Genomic DNA, 20,326 nt, shown 5'->3' on the forward strand with positions numbered 1-20,326 from the left:
CGGTCATAGTACTATGTATAATGTATCGATAATCACAGCTCCAACCGCAAGGATAGTTCAAGTGACCACAACACACCACATCACTAAACAAGTGAACGTGTCCTGTCAACAATATTATATAAGAACTTGTCGTACGTGATAACATACGATGATGACTGTAAAAAGTATCGCCTTTGAGGCATCGAACTTACGTACTTGCACGCCTCGTTGTCTGTGGTTAGCATTCCACGATATAAAACTCTATAGGCTAAGGAGTCTCTATAATATAGAGGCATCCACAAATTGCTTCTACTTGGCCTTTAAAGAAAGTTTTATCTGTTTTGAGGTTACAATATATTAATTTGATTTTCAAGAGAATGATGCGTAACCTTTTCATGGGAGTGTGGGGGAGTGAGCCAGGGGACATCTACCTCCCCTCTTATCCCCCCTCCACCTGCGACACGATACTAAATTCTTACCAAATTATGTATATTTCTAAACAAATAAACCTTTTAAATAAAAAAGAAAACACTTTTTGTCAATTTACGGAAGCAACGCTGGCATTTGGTCAAATCATTAGATTTGTTTCGAGAAATGATAGAATTGTGTTGTTATTTTAATATCCTCTGAGAAATTACCAAATTAACTGTTTTTATCATATCCCTGCGACATATTCATAATATTAGCTGTGACCCGCGATATCAGAAATAGCCACATGGTAATATATGACTTTCTAAATATAATCTTAATATATCTTGGAAATGGAGCGACAGCCCCGAGGCTATTTACTGATTTTTTTTCTATAACAAAATATTTTCTATATAAAAAATGTTCACTTCAAAAAACTTGCTTAATATTATGCCGGTCTCCCAGAGCTACTGGCTTTCTGGTACCTTCATATCCTGATCTGGTCTTCATCCACTCGTATTCCAAGTCTTTCAATTAAAATTGATATATATTTGGTACTCAGCGTGGCCCTTTTCATTATATTCTCAAACATATCGCGGAGAATACGTCTAGACTCTAGATCGACATTTCCCAACTACATAGGTTAAAATAAAAATATCAAAAATCGTATCCTTTATTACATCATCGTACATAATTCAAATTATTATTATTATAATTTATATTTTTTTAATATGAAAATAAGGTATGAGACAAGTAGGACGTTCAGCTGATGGTAATTGATACGCCCTGCCCATAACAATGTGCCGATCAGGATTATTGAAAAACGCAAAAATTCTGAGCGGTACTACAACTGCGCTCGTCACCTTGAGACATAAGTTGTCAAGTCTCATTTGCCCAGTAATTTCACTAGCTACGGCGCCCTTCAGACCGAAACGCAGTAATGCTTACACATTACTGCTTCACGGCAGAAATAGACGCCGTTGTGGTACCCATAATCTAGCCGGCATCCGGTGCAAAAGAGCCTGCCACTGGTATTATTTTAATTTTATTTAATTTAATTAATAAACATTATAGAACACTTTAGCTAAAACACACGAAAACAGCTACTGATTTTATAAAACCTAATTAACACTACTTATAACTATCACCACACTAAGAATAATTATTTATTTATAACTTAAACTACAGACTGTCTTTCTGTCGTGCACACATCTTGCCTTAACCATTTATCTCTCACTCTCTCTAAGGAACTCTCTCGTTTTTCAATCTGTCCTTCATAGCTTCTCACTCCAGGAATCCGGGTGTTTGTTAACTAATCGGTAAAATTCTAAATAAAACATTACTGGCTAAGGTCAGGATTATTTTGCCATTTAAATCTTTTACAGATATACTCATACTATTTCAAAGTACCCACTTGTTGCCATGTTGTCACATGATATATACGACAATTTACAATTTGAAAGTTCTTATAAGTTACAACAATATATACAGCGTGTATTTAGGTTAGCTTAGAAAGTCTCGCTTTAAAGAGAAATCTAGATTTAAGCACATTTATTTCTGTAAGTACAATAAATGTTTCCTTTTTCGCGATAAGCAAAAGAAATTATTATCGCCAGCCTCTTCGATTTCTATTCTAAACAAATATAATATATATTTTGTGTATATTCTACAATGTTTTTTGTGGAATTACCTGCCATCTGGTAGTAAATCTCGTGGTGATAACCTCCATCATATCCTCTATAGATAATTATGGGAGAGGCAATCAAGTTTATTAGACTTCGAGGGAGTTTTACAGAGACTCCATACTTCAAAGACATGCATTTGTTCCAACGATTGTTCCTTGTCTAGTAGTTAGTGGAAAATTATATGTTTCTAGCGGAGATCGAACTTCAAACTGTCGTATATATATGCTTGTAGACTCTCGAAAACAAAAAAAATAATTAAAAGGTATTTTTATAAAAAAGTGTTACGAAACATATACATTGACACACTTTAACACAAATTATCTTGCCCTAAACTAGGGTACTAGGGTAGGGTATGGTAGGATCGGGATAGCCTACAGGCTACAGTACACTATGGGAACAAGATAACGATATATTTCATACAATATTCTTTAACATACTTAAATACATATAAACGTAAAGGACTCGGAAACAAACATCCATATTCATCATATAAATGTTTGCACCAATTGGGATTCGAATTCGGGAATTTGTTACTATTTATTACTATACTGTGATGACTATCGTAAGGATAACAACTTCTGGCAGATGTCAGACTGGTTCTACGCAATGAACGACATACTGCAACTACTTCTACAATGAATACTTAGCGTTCATTGTGTGCTTATTAATTTTATTTTCAACCGACTACAAAAACAGGAAGTTCTTAATTCCACTGTGTATATTTTTTGCATGTTATCCATATCTCGTATCTCCGCGTTTATGGTCTGATTTGAATTTGAACTGGTTCCAGAATTGGTTCCTGATTTGAATTTTTCAAGACATAAGTTCCATTGTAAGAATAATCTGAAGGTGAAATCTTTTAGAAAATGAAGAAACTCATTAATATTTCTGGGCCTAAAGAATCATTGAGAGCAAAATTTTAAGAAATTGACATATTGCTTTTCAATTTATTATTGCTAATGTATGTAGTATGTACATAGGCACATAAGTGAATTTGGTAGAAACTGTCATAACCATAATGCTAACACCAGGAACAGACATAAACTCATGCCTACTACTCGGCTAAGTCGAGTTAGTAAGTCTTTTGCAGGGGGCTGTATATGCATTTACAACAAGATCCCAGAAAATGTTCAAAGCAAATGTATAACGAAATTCAAAAGAATTGTTATTAAACATTTTTATGGTAATAACATAATGACTCTTGATGATACCACAGATTTGGAAGTGAGCGACCGCTAGCAAGTTTAATTGTACGATGTTACTTTGTAACCATATTTTTTATGAAATAAAGAAGCCCCCTGAGTTTGTTGCGCCCGTTCTTCTCAGGTCTAAGGCATACTTTTTGAAATGAGTAGTTTTGAATTTCAATAAGTGATATCATATCCTATTTTAAATAAAAATATTGGATTCTGAATTTGAGTTTGATTCTTTTATTTATATAAAAACTAGCTGACCCAGCAAACGTTGTATTGCCGATATTAAAATCGGGTAACTGTTGATCGTAGATGGTCGTAAGATCGTAGTTTGAAGTTGTGTTAATTTTTTAATGCTGACTCATAATTAAACAAATTTAAAAAAAATGTCAAAAAAATAAAAAATAAAATTTGTGTGGACCACCCTTAAAATTTAGGGGGATGAAAAATAGATGTTGTCCGATTCTCATACCTACCCAATATGCACTCAAAATTTCATGAGAATCGGTCAAGCCGTTTCGGAGAAGTTCGGTCCCGCACACCGTGACACGAGAATTTTATATATTAGATAAAAAATACCATAAAGTTAAAGAGGGCTAGAGTAACAAATAAACATAAACTTATGGTTGGTTTAAAATTGACAAAGCTTTTCAAATATACGTAAAATCGTTAGACCTAGATATGTAGATTTGTATTTTTTTTATGAAATTAAGGGACGAGACGAGCTGGGCCTTCAGCTGATGTCAATTGATACGCCCTGCCCATTACAATGCAGTGCCGCTCAGGATTCTTGAAAAACCCAAAAATTCTGAGCGGCACTACAGTTGCGCTCGTCACCTTGAGACTTAAATGTTAAGCCTCATTCAAATTCAAATGTTTTTATTCAAAAAAGGATGTGACATCACTTATTGAAAGTCAACCATTCCAAAATGAATGCCTCAGACCTGAGAAGAACGGCCGCAACAAACTCAGCGGTCTTTTATTTTTATCGAAAAAATATGTTTCCAAAGTAATATTGTACAATGAAACATTTGCCCAGTAATAAGATGGTAAAAATATATTATAATTGATTTAAATTTTATTTTTGTTTCAGGTTTCCGAAACCATTCTTCAAGTATGACGTCATGACAATAATACATCACCAATAGTGCGTGTCAAACATAACCATTAAGTGCTGAGTGAGATAAAAAGAGAAAATAATGGAAGCCTTAGAAAGGAGAGGGAAGTTGGTAGCTGTTGCAGCAATTGTATTCATCATCTTTTGGTCACAATGTAAGTATATTTTAATATTATTTTCCTCTCACTTATCATCGTAACTTAGATCTTATTTATAACCATATTGGCAACTGAAAAAAAGAAATACTGACGTACGACAAAATATATTTATGTCGCAGGGAAATGATAATAACAGAGTATTGGTAAATTCCCTAAGCGATTTGATCAAATCACGGAATAACACGATTTCATAATTTCTCTAAACCAATCTAGTGATTTGATCAAATGCCAGGGTTGGTTCCGTGAAATGACAATGAATGACGCGACTAGAAGAACTTAGGATGTAGTTAAAAGCGAGCGAAGCGAGCATCAGACTTGTGTCATACCCGGATGCGGATAGGTAAGGTGGAATGTTTTTTTTCTTTCAAATAATATGGGACCCACGAAGCGGGGCTTCTATTTGGCCTTTAGAGAAACTTTTATCTGTTTTGAGGTTAGGTTACAGAATCTCTCACCCCCCCCCCCCTCCATCTGACACGATACTAAATTCTTACCAAATAAACCTTATAAATACCAAAGAAAATACTTTTATCATTTCACGCAACCATCTCTGGCATTTGCTCAAATCACTAGATTTGTTTCGAGAAATGATAAAACCGTGTTGTTACTTTAACATCTTCCGAGATTTGACCAAATCCCTGTTTTTTTTATAACCCTGCGACATTTATACTATCAAGCAAAGTAACAAAAAATATGCATTCTCTTTAATCTTTGAAGTTGGTAATTACAACAAATGCTCGATATATTCCATATTGGCATTATGTAAAAAATAGAAATCAATTTCGTAATTTATGAAACTAACATAAGTTCGCAGCGATATTAAAAAATGGTTGTAGAAAATATATTTTGTTTCTTAATTTTTAGTAACCTTAAGGTATCTACTTGATTGGTTGGGTATTTTAAAAAAAATGTACCCATTGCTTGTACGTACAATATATATATATACTATCGTACACTGATAGTGATAATCTTCATCTATATAATTTACCTTAGAGCGACGGGGAGAACAGGCGGTGAGCATATATAAGAAAAGAAGTACTAGGTTTGTAAATTACATGAAAAGATAAAAAATCTGCAACTTACGTACGTGGTAAGCCTAAATAGGAGTAACACAACACAGCGAACCAGTACGGAGTTCAAAATTATTCAAATCCAATTTTTTTATTCAAATTTTTGTTCTAATGAAAATAAGGGACGGGCGTTCAGCTGATAATTATTGATACGCCCTGCCCATTACAAAGCAGTGCCGCTCAGGATTCTTGAAAACCCAAAACTTCTGAGCGGCACTAAAATTGCGCTCGTCACCTTGAGACATAAGATGTTAAGTCTCATTCGCCCACTAATTTCACTAGCTGCGGCGCCCTTCAGAGCGAAACACAGCATTGTTTACACATTACTGCTCCACGGCAGAAATAGGCGCCGTCGTGGTACCCATAATCTAGCCGGCATCCTGTGCAAGGGAGCCTCCCACTGCTATTAAGTTGAGCTATTTAAATAAAAAATATAATTAAGAAAAAAACATTTAAATCCTAAATGACATTTCAACAGTAACACCGATTCGTAACTTCTTATTAAGCCACCTTGTGTTGAGAGGAATCCACATATTATGTATCCACTAAAAATTGTTCTTTTAAAAATCATATTTATACCATACAAGTAATCATTAATATTACCAATTATTGTAAGTTCTATCAACTAAGATTATATTATTTATATAAAGGGATGGTAAACAATTAAAAACTAATTAATTATTCAAATTAACAATTTGTAAATATTTATGGAAAAAGAGTTTATAATTATGCAATTAACAGGCAGTAATCTATTTTCAACTCAATTTATTATTTTTAAATGAGTCAAATTTCCACAATTCGATTTGGAAGATCATTGTAAAACCTCACTCACACACTCACCTTGACTTTGTGACTTTAGTATTTATTGAGTCGAAAGAATGACATTTAGTATATATAAATACTAAGATTATGGATTGGTCTCCGCTGCGCTCCAACTGGATACCGCAGACGTAGTCGCAAAGCACGGCAACTAATTCTACGCCCAAGTGGGCGTACTCGAACTCAAAGAATATGTGTCGTTGACGTGCCACATGTTCTGTTAAGCTTTGCTAATAAATTAAAACTTAATGTCAGGTTGGGAAGTAAAACTGTAAAAATAATACTACAAGAAATAAGAAAGACACTGGGATCACATATCATCTGTAAAGTATTTTATATTTTATTAATTTTAATAATAATAATAAATATCTATTTATTTTGTCCTCACAAAAATCTTAAAGCTAAAACAGTACAGTAGTGTTACATTTTTTAACACATAGTATTTTGTGAGGAGCTGGTCGCATTTAAATAAATGTCAAAGCTTTTTTAAATAATTTTCCGTCACTACCACACATATTCGCTAATTATTTTTTAGGAGTGTTGCTGTGTTACGAGTACTTTCATTCGTTCCCTACATTTCTTTCTAAATTTACCCTATTTAAATTAAATTAAATTTAAATTTACAAACACAAGAACTCTATAAATCAGGAAGGAAGCTCTTGATAAGAACTGCCGGCATTTCTCGTAGCATATAAAATTTTCTTGTTTTTGTGGCGCCGGTAACCGGTTAGATGATTCAATTATCGAGCGAAGTCAAGGCCATTTTTAAATTAGGTTCGCGCTTGACATTTGCCTACTTAGAACTGGCAACATTATGTCAGCGGTTACTAAGGAATGTCGTCCAGCGGGCTGCGTGCTATAAATAAAGATTTAATGTCTTGTTTTTCTTAGATGAGATAGTTTTATTCTTAGTTTTGCTATGTAGCTGTAGAAGCGTGAGAAGAAAATCGTGTACACAAAATGAGCTATTAAATAGACTTGAAGAACGGGAAAGTCAAAATAAAGCTTTTCTTTTCCACAGGACTACCATTTTTCCATGATATGACGCTTTATAAGCAAAATAACTTGGATTTAGTTGGTAAGCTATACCAACTATAGTCAACTTCAATGTTCTTCTTATTATTCTTATAGCAACTGTTAGAATATACAGACATACTTCAAATTCATCTTTACAATTTATGTTATTTAACATAAAAATAGTCATTTTTAACGTTGGTGTCCACGAGTTGTTTCGAAGGTCTCCATGTCGTATCAATATGGTGAAACCGAGCATGGAAATTCATTTGAAGGTTTGGTTGTACATAGAAAAAAGCACCATAGCCACACTGTAGGATAATATATGGCGATTGGTAGAAATCGGGTCAACAAATTTTCAGAAACTGAACTCGCCGTGATGTTAGCGGTAAAAATCACACACTGCAGCGACGTACCCAACATTGTCTACTACGCCCGCGACGAGCGCTATTGTAGTGCCATTTAGAATTTTTGGAGTTTTCAAGAATCCTGAGAGGCACCGCATTGTAATGGGCAGGGCGTATCAATTACCATCAGATAAATGTCCTGCTCGTCTCATCCCTTATTTAAAAAAAAAACTCAGCAACACCGAGCAACCTTTACTGAGTAATATATACTGCATCCCTTATAATCCAATCAGTTTTCCTTTGCATGTGGTCAAATGGTTTCAACTGAAGGACACCTTTCCAGAGGTGAGTGCATTACTTACTTCGTATGTGGCTGGACCTGCCTCTTGTCGAAGTATTGTTTCCTTCTTGTAATGACGCCTAGATTCCTTATGGTCATATATATAGGCTTTGACTTAATGATCACTGAGGTATTCGCAATTACTCGAAATTTTAAAGCTCATTTTTCTGATACTCTGCATGCTTTAATATCCATAGCCAAATCATATGTGGATGTTTACCCTAAAACATAATAAAACAAAGCTGTGTAAGGAATATTTACTGTCTCAGATAAAGCTACAATTTATATTCAATACAATTGACAGTCCATTAACTCCTGAACGCTTAAGTTTTTGTACCATTTAGCAGATAATAATAGAGTGATAAATTATTGTTTATGGTTTGCTAGTGGCGAATGGCAAGTCCTGTAATCTTTGCTTATTCGCACGTGGGCGAAATTCTACTTTATGGAATCTAGAACATTCACAAATTATTGCAAAATTTACAAAATAGCATGTTTCCAAACATGTCGTTTAAAGTTGTACTCGTAATACGAGTATATTATGATTATTCTATCTTAATGATTTTTTGTCAATGTGTAAATTTGATCGAATGATTAAGGTGTCTACACCTAACTATATAACTATTTTTGTTTTATGAATTTGCAAAAGTATTGGTAAATCAAATTTAGTTCTCTTTTCAATGATTTACTATCGGAGATCATCTTAGATGCGTACTTATAAGAGCTTCTTTTCGGCTTCCGAAGGCTTATTTTAGTAACTTCATGGTTTTGGGTTCTAATGTGAAATACAGTTAATATTACACTCATTTTAATACTTTAAAATATTTTTAACCGACTTCAAAAAAGGATGAGTATCTTAATTCGTCGTTATGTTTTTTTTTTCTATGTTTGTTACCTCAAAACGTTCGACTGGGTAAACCAAATTTGATAATTCTTATTTTATTTGAAAGCTGGTAGCTTTGCTTCCTGGGTAGTCCCATTGTAATTGGTCCAGATCTGATAATGGCATCCATGAGAAAGCCATAAAAGTCTTAAATTTGCTATACATACGTATAGCAAAGTGGATGATAAATTTACGAATAACCCAATATCGCGCCAACCGATTTCGAAAATCTTTTTTATTGGAAAGGATATACTTCATAGATAGTTTGGTGAGAGTTTGGTTCGGTTCTAATTACGGAATCCATTACAAAGTAACGGACTCTTCAATTCTTAGGAGTAAATTAACGATACTCGGACGAATCTTTTTTATGGTATTCGGATATTTAAGTCATCTACCATAACATAGTTATGGTCAAGTTATTGTCGTAGTCGAATATGATGATCAATTCAATCAAAGGACTCCTTAACAATTTACAGTTAGGGTGCGATCTGTGGCAGAATTTCTTACTGTCTGTAATCAAATTGCGAAGCGCTTATGTTCATTGCTGCATTGCTAAATTTAGTATATCTACACATATTAAGCCAAATTATTAGTTAGTGAACTTCAAATTCACTAAAAATCATAAAATAAAAAAAAATAACAAAAAAACAACCGACTTCAAAACCACTATTTCAAAACAATAGATATAATATGCACTAAAAAGTATAAAAATAATAGCAATTCCAAAAATGAAAAAAAATTAAAAAATAATTTTAATAATTTTTTTTATACAATATAATTAATTAATCTAATTCTAGTTACGATTATTGTCATTTTTGTAATTGCTATTATTTTTATACTTTTTAGTGCATATTATATCTATTGTTTTGAAATAGTGGTTTTGAAGTCGGTTGTTTTTAATGATTATAATTAATTAATGTAATGTCAAATCTATATCCACATGTTTTAATAACCCACACTTACGTAAACTTACTCTCTAAGTATTACCACTATTATGTATTCTTTGGTATTAATTACTTCGTTCTTCAACGCTTGAAAATTTAAGTATGTAATGTTGCTAATTCTTCAAATAAAATATTAGACCCATATTATATCGTTATAAAATACTGTTAAAACACTTATTAAGACATATTTCTTATTTCGTCGGTTTAAATTATTTTTTAATAATTTAATATAAAATAAATCTGTACATAAGTTACAGAGCATTAATATTTTTAAACGAATTTGTGCCAAAGAAAGATAAGAGACCGTTGCACGTTATAATATAGAATAATAGTACTTTCACACGACATCATGTCATTATTCTCAACACGAGACCACACGTGTACCTATAGTTTACCTTTTAATATTGTAATATTTTAATCTTTCCTCTTCTCCCTCTCCTTCTTTTCTAGTCCAATATGAAAAAAAAATAGAAAAAGTTATATATATACAAGATTTTCGTTTACTATTTATATTCGTTTGAATGGAACAGCAGCTGAAAACCCTGCTCAGATTTAACTGGGATTGATTGCCTCAGGAGGTCATAAAACACTTTATTGATTCCATGCAGAATTGATGTATGCATGTTTTAAATAACCGACGAGGAAATACGCTGTATTTGATTTTATCCAACTGCTTTTATTTTTCTTATTTGTACTTACTTGTTTTGTACCGAGAGTCAAAAGTAGCATAATCCTGCGTTTTGTTGTAAATAAATATTTCATCATCATCATCATTTCAGCCGGAAAACGCCCAATGCTGGACAAAGGCCTCTAAAAGATCTATTTGACGATCGGTCCTGCCATAGTCCAACCTATTCCGGCGATCTTGACCAGATCGTCGATCCATCTTGTGGGAGGCCTACCAACACTACGTCTTCCTGTACGTGGTCGCTATTTGAGGACTTTACTGCCCTAAAGGCCATCTGTCCATCGAGCTATGTGCCCTGCCCGCCACCACTTCAGTTTCGCAACCATATGGGTGATATCGGATGTCCTAGGGATCTCCTCATTTCTGATTCGATGTCGCAGGAAAGCTCCGAACATAGACCTCTCCATTGCCCTCTGAGCGACAACGAGTTACCGACTACGTCTGCGCTCCTTAAGTCAACACTGGCACCAAACACTTGTTAAAAAGCCTTCTTATTCAGACACTGCGGTATTTTGGACGAGAAGATTTTACGGAGGTTCTCGAACGCTGCCTCATCCGAGTTCGATTTGTGGACTGACGAGTGACTTGGACCTGCCCAACTGGATTATTTGTTGAAGGTAGACGTACTCGTCGTCAACAGTTTCGAGGGTACAGTTCGCAACTATTACGGGAGTAGGTGCAACATGGGCATCAGACATGATCTTCGTTTTTTCCATATTTATTTTGAGATCTACTCCTTGGGAAGATTGAGACCATCGAGCGAAGTCGAAGTCTTCCATGGTCTCTGCAATGATAATGATATCATCTGCGCATCGAATGTGTATTCGCTGTTTATATTGATGCCCAGCCCGTTCAAGTCCAGAAGCTTAAAGACATCTTCTAATGCAGCGGTGAACAGCTTTGGCGATATGACATCGCCTTGTCTAACTCCCCACTGCAGTCGGATAGGCTTCGAGAACTGATCCTGGAGACGGACTGACTTGGTGGCGTTTCCATACACACACTTTAACGCTTCGATATATCGATAATCAATGTGGCACCTCTGAAGAGACTGAAGCACCGCCCAGATCTCTATCGAATCGAAGGCTTTCTCATAGTCCACGCCAACGCACGCCAAGCATAGTTGCTGGTTATACTCCTCCGTTTTCTGTATAACCTGCAGCAGCGTACATATTTGGTCCATGGTGCTAAAGCCTTTTTGGAATGCGGCTTGTTCGGGAGGCTGGAAGTCGTCAAACCTGCGCACAAGACGTTTTGTGATAACCCTCAAAACAGCTTATATATATGGCTCAGAAGTGATATAGGTCTAAAGTTCTTAAACGCATTTTATCGCCCTTTTTGAAGAACCGCACCACTATACTTCTGTGCCATGCTTGCGGCGATTTGCTCTCGAGGATGACGGAATTGAGTAGCTTCTGGAGGATCTTAAGCACAGGAGTACCACCAGTTCTCAGAAGCTCGGCTGTAATTCCATCAGTAGCATCCCCGCGCCTTGTTGTTTTTAAGCTCTTTTAGGGCCGAACTATGCTGGCGTCTGGGATATCTTTCGTATATTGTCTTGATAGTTTGGCTCTTGGTGTCTTCCCTCAAAAGTTCGAGTTTTATTATATACAAATTTTAGAAGAAAGGTAGTTTATACAGTTTATATTATATTATATAATATATACGAGTAGGTAAACACTTCGTCAGCATATGGAAAATAACTTTTCAAAATAAATATTTCAAAATTTTAAGCATTGAAACCTAACTCTTCTTACTATTATATTTCCACAGTTAAATTCTTTTTATAATTATATCATGAGATTAATGACACAGAACAAAAAATATACAAAATAAATTCAAACAATAGTACATTAATAACGGTTATATAGCGTCTAGCCTTATGACGAACAATTATGCTAAAATTAGATAAAATTTTACTAATATTCGCATTGATGATGAAGAAAGAATAGCTAATAAAATAAATAAAGACACATTAATTACGTTCAAGTTATTAAAGATTCCTCCAAAAATATACTAGTTACTAAGCTACTGTGACTCATAATTGGCGACAGTTCTCTTACTGTGGGCGAATATAAAATGAATATTTCAAGATATATAATATATATTTTGATAATGCTATGCAGTGATTATCTTATTAATTTATAATATATTGCAGTAGCAGCCAATTTAATTCTTGCTAAAATTTTATTAGATATATAGTAAACGGGCGATTGGAGAACTGTGATGACTTTGACCTTGCGCTCTTCTGCAGATCATATCACTATGGGTTTGATCAGTATTCTCCTGAGGTGAACTCCAATTCTGCATTTTAATATGAACTAATATATAATTCTACTTTTATACTAGGTTTAAGCTGCAGAATAAATGTTTTTTCTTTCTTTCAACACCCAATGAACCTGTACGCTATCACATCTGCCATGTCCATTTGTCAATGGACTATCAATAATGTAAGTTTGGCCTAAATAAAAATGAAAACTTGCATAGCAGCATCGCCTATATACTACTACCATAATATATAAACATTTCTTAAGCACTTTATTTTCACTTCAATAAACACTTTACAAGGAAATTTTTAGGACGGTTTGATGAATGTGATAGGAGAAAGAGGGCGGTCGACGGTTATCACTTAACACGAGGTGACCCGAACGCTCGTTTGTCGTCCTATGCCATAGAAAAGGACATGGATTAATTATAAACGCATAAATGGATAATCTATTAGTCTTATTGTTTTACTTTCAATTACCAGAGATCATAAAGGGGATTTGCCAGCCCAATGTTAAAAAAAAAACAAAAAGAAAACACTTAAATGAAGTATAAAACATTACCAGTCGGCAAAATTCGTTCAATTAAAGCAAATTCTCCTTGTTTTGTTTACAGGCAAAGGTGTCGATGGACACAAGAACTACACGAGGATGTCTTACGTATGTCCCCCAGACTTCATCAGGCTGGGGCACAGCTGCTACTTCTTCAGTGACAACAAGGCCACGTGGCAGACTGCGCTCTTCGCTTGTAAGGTAAGGCTTATATCATCTTCTTTGTTTCGTTTATCAACTAAGTTTTCCATTTCGGCCAACTTTTGTTTTTGCATTTTTTCATAAAACTAACGTACTCATGTTGCTGGATCTTCCGATTCCGATATAAGTTTCTTCGTCTTTTTGAACCGTTTGCTTGGCAGAATTTAGGCTTATTGGTTCGATATATTTCGTTTAATCAATTTTTTTATTTAATACATCACAAAACCCACAGAACTTGAGTTAGGTTATAATAATACTATTGTAGAAATTACTTCTAATAACGGATTTACAATAATTATGAGAAGACGTAGTATTTGTGTGTGTGTGTGTGAATTACTTTTAATTTATATCTTCCTTTAGATTTTATTAACAGTCCTTATAAAGCAGTATTTACTGTTATTAAAAAGTTCAGTAGTGTTAAATTGTTTATTAAAGTTGCATAGAGTGCGACAGGTTACTGAATTTTCCATATATTCAATTTAACCGCAATAAGATATTTATTCAAATAAATAAATTAAAACCCCACCACCCTTGAGCAATTAAGCTAGCGCTGCCCAAAGGTCCCATAATTTTTGAGTATTTCATTCCATTTAATATAGTTTTTTTTGTAATATTGTGTTCGTACTTTACGACAATTAATATTTAGGAGTTTGTTAGAACTACATTTATTATTTTCGTTAACATTTTGCTTATCTTAATATATATAAATTCCGTGACACGTTGTTTGTCCGCGATTGATTCATAAACTAATGAACGCATTTAAATGGGGATTACTTCATGGAGTGCAGTTTAGTCCAACTTGAGAGATAGGATACTTTTTATTTCGATTTGGGACCAATAATTATATTTTTCCAATATTTGTTTTGTTTGGACATATTTTCTATGAGAGAATTTATTGACGCAAGGTTTGACAGTTCTGCTGTGAAACAATTTCATTATAAACAACAACGAGCATATGTTACAAAATATTTCTTGATATTATGAAAAATTATTGACAAATACATAAAAAACAGTATTTTATTTATTATATACAGTACAACGTCTACGGGTCAGCTAGTTATTTATTAATGTCAGCTGAAAAACATCTCAATTACATGAGATGTTTTCGTCCATTTTCTTTAACTAGAAGAACCTCGCACATTCTTGATTTATTGAAATCCAGGAATACACAGTAGTTGCATTGAAAGCTGGTGATATACCAAGTAGATTTCTTCCTGGGATCAAAATTAATTTATTGCATTTTTTTATGAAAATAATGTACGAGAAGAGAAGGACGTTCAGCTAATGGTAATTGATACGCCTTTCCCATTACAATGCAGTGCCGCTCAGGATTCTTGAAAAACCCAAAAATTCAAAAATTCTGAGTGGCACTACAGTTGCGCTCGTCACCCTAAAACATAAGATGTTTAAGTCTCATTTGCCTAGTAATTTCACTAGCTACGGCGCCCTTCAGACCGAAAAACAGTAATGTTTACACATTCCTGCTTCACAGCAGAAATAGGCGCCGTTGTGGTATCCATAAACTAGCTGGCATCCAGTGCGAAGGAGCCTCCCACTGCATGGCGCACTTTTGATTTTCTTTTGTGAAGTCGGGGCGTTTCACTAGTTCTATTAATTTTTAGAGGCACAAATGCTTTAAATATTTTATTGCAATAGTTTCATGACGCCGTTGAAACATATTTGAAATTAACATACTCACAGCGACGTGCCGAAACACAAAACAACGCATATTGAGAACAAAACACAATAAATAATTTAGCGCAATTACTCAAATATTAGGTGCCAACTTTTACGTAATTTAAGGCAGAGCAATAAGTGGAATACAGTGTTTTGTAATAAATATGTATTTCAATAGAATTCTCTACAGCTGATTCGATTATTTTTTTATTACCAGCGAGTGTATTGACAACTACTATCCTCAGGAGTACGTACTAACTTGCAAGACCCCTAATATTTGGACAGGCTATAAGCACTGTCTATTAGCACCTATTACAATTCAATTATTTACTAAGCTTCGATTCATTTTTTAACTGTACTCGTACCTATAACAATAAACCGCCATTTTAAGTTATCACAAGTTTTTTCTGTGAATCGAAGTTGTTGATAATTTATGTTGGGACCAGCATCGCAGTCAGAATCATTTGAACATTTGATCCAGTTACCCAAAACATTCGTCTAAAATAAACTCTACATTCCCAACCACAGAAGGCAGCTTATGAGCGTGAAGCGACAGATTTGCATTGCATTAGTGAATGGCCAACAAACCAAGTCTATATGTGGCATTGTTATGCAAATAGAAGTACGGTGCTGGGACGAAAATAATTAACGTGTTTCTACTTACAAAAGATAAGTAGATATGTTAAGACGCTGCGCATGTGGAAAACTAGGCGACATTTTTAGATTTAAAGAAATTTATTTTCATAGAGGCAAGAAACAGCCAATTACCTACATGAGACCAAGATTTTAAGAAAAAGAAACATAATAATAATATTGACACACTTTTATATTATAGGAACTTGTCTTTTAATTATGTTTACATTATAAGAATTACGCTTTTAGGAGATTTTAGAATGATATTTGAATATGGTTCAACTTAATCTAACACATGGCTTCTGCTTTCAATTAGTTCCATCATTTGGATAACGACACATGGGTGGGTTTCTGGTCTTTATTATGGAATGTTGTCTTCCTACAAACGAGCTTTAGGGTCATCTGGTGGTTTGTAATCACCGCAGCCCCACTCTTGTAACACCAGAGGGATTACAAGAGCGATGTCGACCTTATAAGGTCGGCAGTTTATAAAAACCGTACGTATGAATTCAAAAACAGAAAATACAATGATACGTTGCGAGCGAGAATCGATCGGGGGTTCCGTGGTGAGAGTCAACGGTTTAACCTATTGCAGCAAAAAGAGTTTTTTTTTATCTATAAGAAGCTATTGAATAGTTCAAATTAAATTTTTTTTTTCACAATAATATATGAAATCACTTATTGAAACTACCAACCATTCCAAATTCTCAGACCTGAGAAGAACGTGCGCAGCAAACTCAGGAGACCTCGAAAACATCGTTACAATTTAACATCGTACAATAAAATTTATTATTTAATACCATGAGGGCGGTCGCTTAATTCAAAATCTGTAGTATTTTACTCTACTTTCAGGTAATATTTATCTTCACACATTCGCGGGTATCTAGATGAAAAGGGAAATAAAAGAACATTCCGAGTTCGATTAGGTAAAAATGAACACATACCAAAGCTTCTAATATAAATCGCGACATTCGGAATTGGTAGCATTTTTTCCCATTTTTCTGAAGGTACCAAAGCTATATCGACTGTAGAAGGTATTTGCAAATTTCCTCGATTATCCGCTGTATGTGAACGCTTCGGATAAAAACTCCGCAAACTTTATTTTCATTGCAATGTAACATTACGTGCGCATATCGATCGTATAGGATACACAAGCCCAATAATCAATTCAATCAATGTAAATGACTTTTGACATAATTAGATGGTCGAGCAACATTGCATGAATGCGAGATCAGTACTTGATATGTGGATATCTTTCTCAGATGTGCCGGCTGTTGTGTAACATATGAACAATGATTTATCATCAAACGTATTATGTGTTGATTTGAGAGATAGATTAAGAAACTGTGACATAACAGAGCGATGAGGAGTAAAATAAGAGGTATTGAATGCTATTTATAAGTAAATGTAAATGGGTGCCACTATGGCGTCTATTTCTGCCGTGAATGTAGCAGTAATGTGTAAACATTACTGTATTTTGGTGTAAAGGGCGTTGTAGCTAGTGAAATAACTTAATTAAATGTCTCAAGGTGACGACCGCAACTATAGTGCCGCTCAGAATTTTTGGGTTTTACAATGCAGTATGTAATGGGCATGGCGTATCAATTACCATCAGCTGAACGTCCGGCTCGTCTCATCCCTTATTTTATAAAAAAAAAAATCATAGCACAAGTTTGTAAGGTAAGTGTTGGGTAAGGTCGACTGAGGTGTACAATCCTGGATCAGGTCGGGGTTGTATAAGAAGGAGCCACGTCAAGAAGACCAAGTAGAAGAGAGCATTTATTAAAGGTTTGCTAGAAGTGGACGAACCCATATGATCATTAAAGCGACGAAGTCCAAGGTATACGCGCTTTTTTTCAAAGTACCCATGTCAAGGTCCCAGCTGTAACCAGGGTGCGACTCGTGTGTCTAATGTTCTTTAGCTTAACCCTAATTAGTACCTATGTTCGGTACCATTGATTTGAGCTGAACCCACATTAATATAAGTATATTATATATATATATATATATAATATAAGTTTATTTTAAATATGTTTTCAATCAGCACCGTTTAACAGACTTATAGCAAGGTAATAGATAACCAAAGATACAAAGCCGTTTTCACACTCATTTTGAACGAATGTTATAAAGTGTTAAATAATAATAAATCAATTTTATAAACACCTTTATTTTGTACTATTGATATATAATTAAAGTGTTATTATTTTCTGTCCAACGCTTTCTGAGTTGTCTCCGAAGAGGTGGATAATCAGCAGTCAAAAGTTCCTTAGGCTATTTTTTCATCAGATCAAAATATTAACTAAATCTACTACTACTAGGTACTGCAGGCGAACACATCATTAGTTTTACTGCTATAAAATACACGTTGTTTGTCCGCGATGGACTCCTAAAATAATGAACGGATTTAAATGGGGATTACTTCATGGAGTGCATGCAGTTTAGTCCAACTTGAGAGATAGGATACTTTTTATTTCGATTTGGGACCCATAATTATTTTTATTTCCAATATTTGTTTTGTATGGCCATATTATTTTCTGTGAGAGAATTTATTGACGCCCGGTTTGACAGTTCTGCTGTGAAACAATTTCATTATGTCAACAGTATACTCCATATTTACGAAATAATTCCTGATGTTATGAAGAATTATTGACAAATCCATAAAGTACAGTATTTTATTTATTATGTGCAGAACAACGTCTGTTGAGTCAACTAGTTATTATATAAAATTGATACATTATCATCTTTTATTGCGAGGATTACTTTATAGGAATCATATATCATTATTACGACCATTTTTATAATGTAGTTATTATTATAAAAATCAATTACTTGTTGGCTTATTTATTTTTATTTTATTTATTAATGCTTTATATCGCTAAGATGAAAAACAAAGAAATATCCGTTCGCTTCCTTATTAATTATTTATGTGTGTTTCAATGAGTGTAATACCTGTTTATAGTTTTATCTTGCTATATCTTAACGAATGGTCAAGTGGAAGTTGTTTTTTTTTCCACATAGAATACTGAGAGTAAACTTAAAGATTTTTTAATATCCTACGACTTAGTGAATTGAATTCAGCGTTTCCTCCAGTCCCATAAAAGTCGTCAATTACCTCATCTTGAGGTTGTGCCGTCGGCGCGTATATTTGTATAATATTCAGAACACACGGTTTGGTGTTCAGCTTCATTGTCAGGATTCTATCCGACCCCGGGTTATAAACGAGGACATACTTATTCATGTGTGGCGGCAATATGATTCCGACCCCGTTCCTACTCGAATCTTCACAGCCCGAGAAGTACATGGCGTTCCCCGCCGTAGTGTTGTAGTGGCCATTACCACGCATGTGAGTTTCAGCAACGCCCAGTATGGAGATGTTAAGTGATTCCATTTCCTTTTCCACGATGGCCAGTTTGCCCGCCATTAGCAGACCTCGGACGTTCCAAGTGCCAATGCGACGATGGGTTCGAATTGAGGTCTTCTCGATATTATATGTTTTGACACCGACAGTAGCATTTCCCTCCTCTGAAGCCTGTCGACTCACCCCAGGGGAAGCTTCGGTCGTCAATTTCACACCATCCAGCCCGGGTACTGGGTGGCGCCGATGGTTAGTCGGGTCGCCAAACATACTCACTTTTTCTGTTTCTGATTCCATAAGGGGGGTTTTCATGGGAAAATAAGCGCGGTGGGCTCTCACATCCTTCCACGTCAGTCTTTTAGCGGGTATTTATAACCACACGGTCACTGGTTACCGCCCCATGGGCTCAATGTCCACACAGGGATGTCGGGTTAGTTACCACCGCCCGATACTCGGTGTGACTGTTTTACAGGATGGGTAGGTCTCCTCCACACCAACCCTCCTCCTTTCTCATTCGGGCTTGGGACCGACAACGGCGGCAATTCAATGACCTATAAGCTCTTTAACGACTAAACGGATTTGTACAGTTCTTTATCGCAGGACCAGTACCCATTTTTAATTATTTAACCTAAATTATTTTTTGTAGTATAGTTGTACCCTTAAGGATATATATATTGCTGTTGCTGAGATAAAAAAAAATGCATATAAATTAAAAATCACACATTTTCGTAATAAAACTATAATATCAGATTCCGATAAATCGAACTCAAGGAAGGCAACTAGTATATTGAAGTGAATTAGAGTAACTGCAGTGATTATTGATTAAAAGAAAATATTAAAAAATCTGTTAAATTTACAACAAATACTTCTTAAATGATAAAATAAAATATACAGCATTTGTTTCGAAGAAGATATATTAGATCTGTGCGGATATTAATCCTAATTAAAGCTTTAATAGCCGTGAGCTGGTCGTGCCATAATATATATATTTTAAAACAC

The 20,326-nt window shown here is 34.7% G+C and overlaps 1 protein-coding gene across 3 annotated transcripts in view; it reads left to right on the forward strand.

The window, feature by feature from the left end:
* The window catches only part of LOC126972993 (uncharacterized), a 179,754-nt gene that overhangs the window by 108,329 nt on the left and 51,099 nt on the right, over window positions 1-20,326 (forward strand). For all 3 annotated transcript variants that reach the window (XM_050820113.1, XM_050820115.1, XM_050820114.1), the window contains 2 exons: window positions 4,359-4,537; window positions 13,526-13,662. In XM_050820113.1, coding sequence (XP_050676070.1) covers window positions 4,465-4,537; window positions 13,526-13,662 — 210 coding nt within the window. In that variant the 5' untranslated portion in view covers window positions 4,359-4,464. The remainder of the gene's footprint in view (window positions 1-4,358; window positions 4,538-13,525; window positions 13,663-20,326) is intronic.

Source organism: Leptidea sinapis, chromosome 28 (genome assembly GCF_905404315.1).
Source record: "Leptidea sinapis chromosome 28, ilLepSina1.1, whole genome shotgun sequence".
Taxonomy (NCBI): domain Eukaryota; kingdom Metazoa; phylum Arthropoda; class Insecta; order Lepidoptera; family Pieridae; genus Leptidea; species Leptidea sinapis.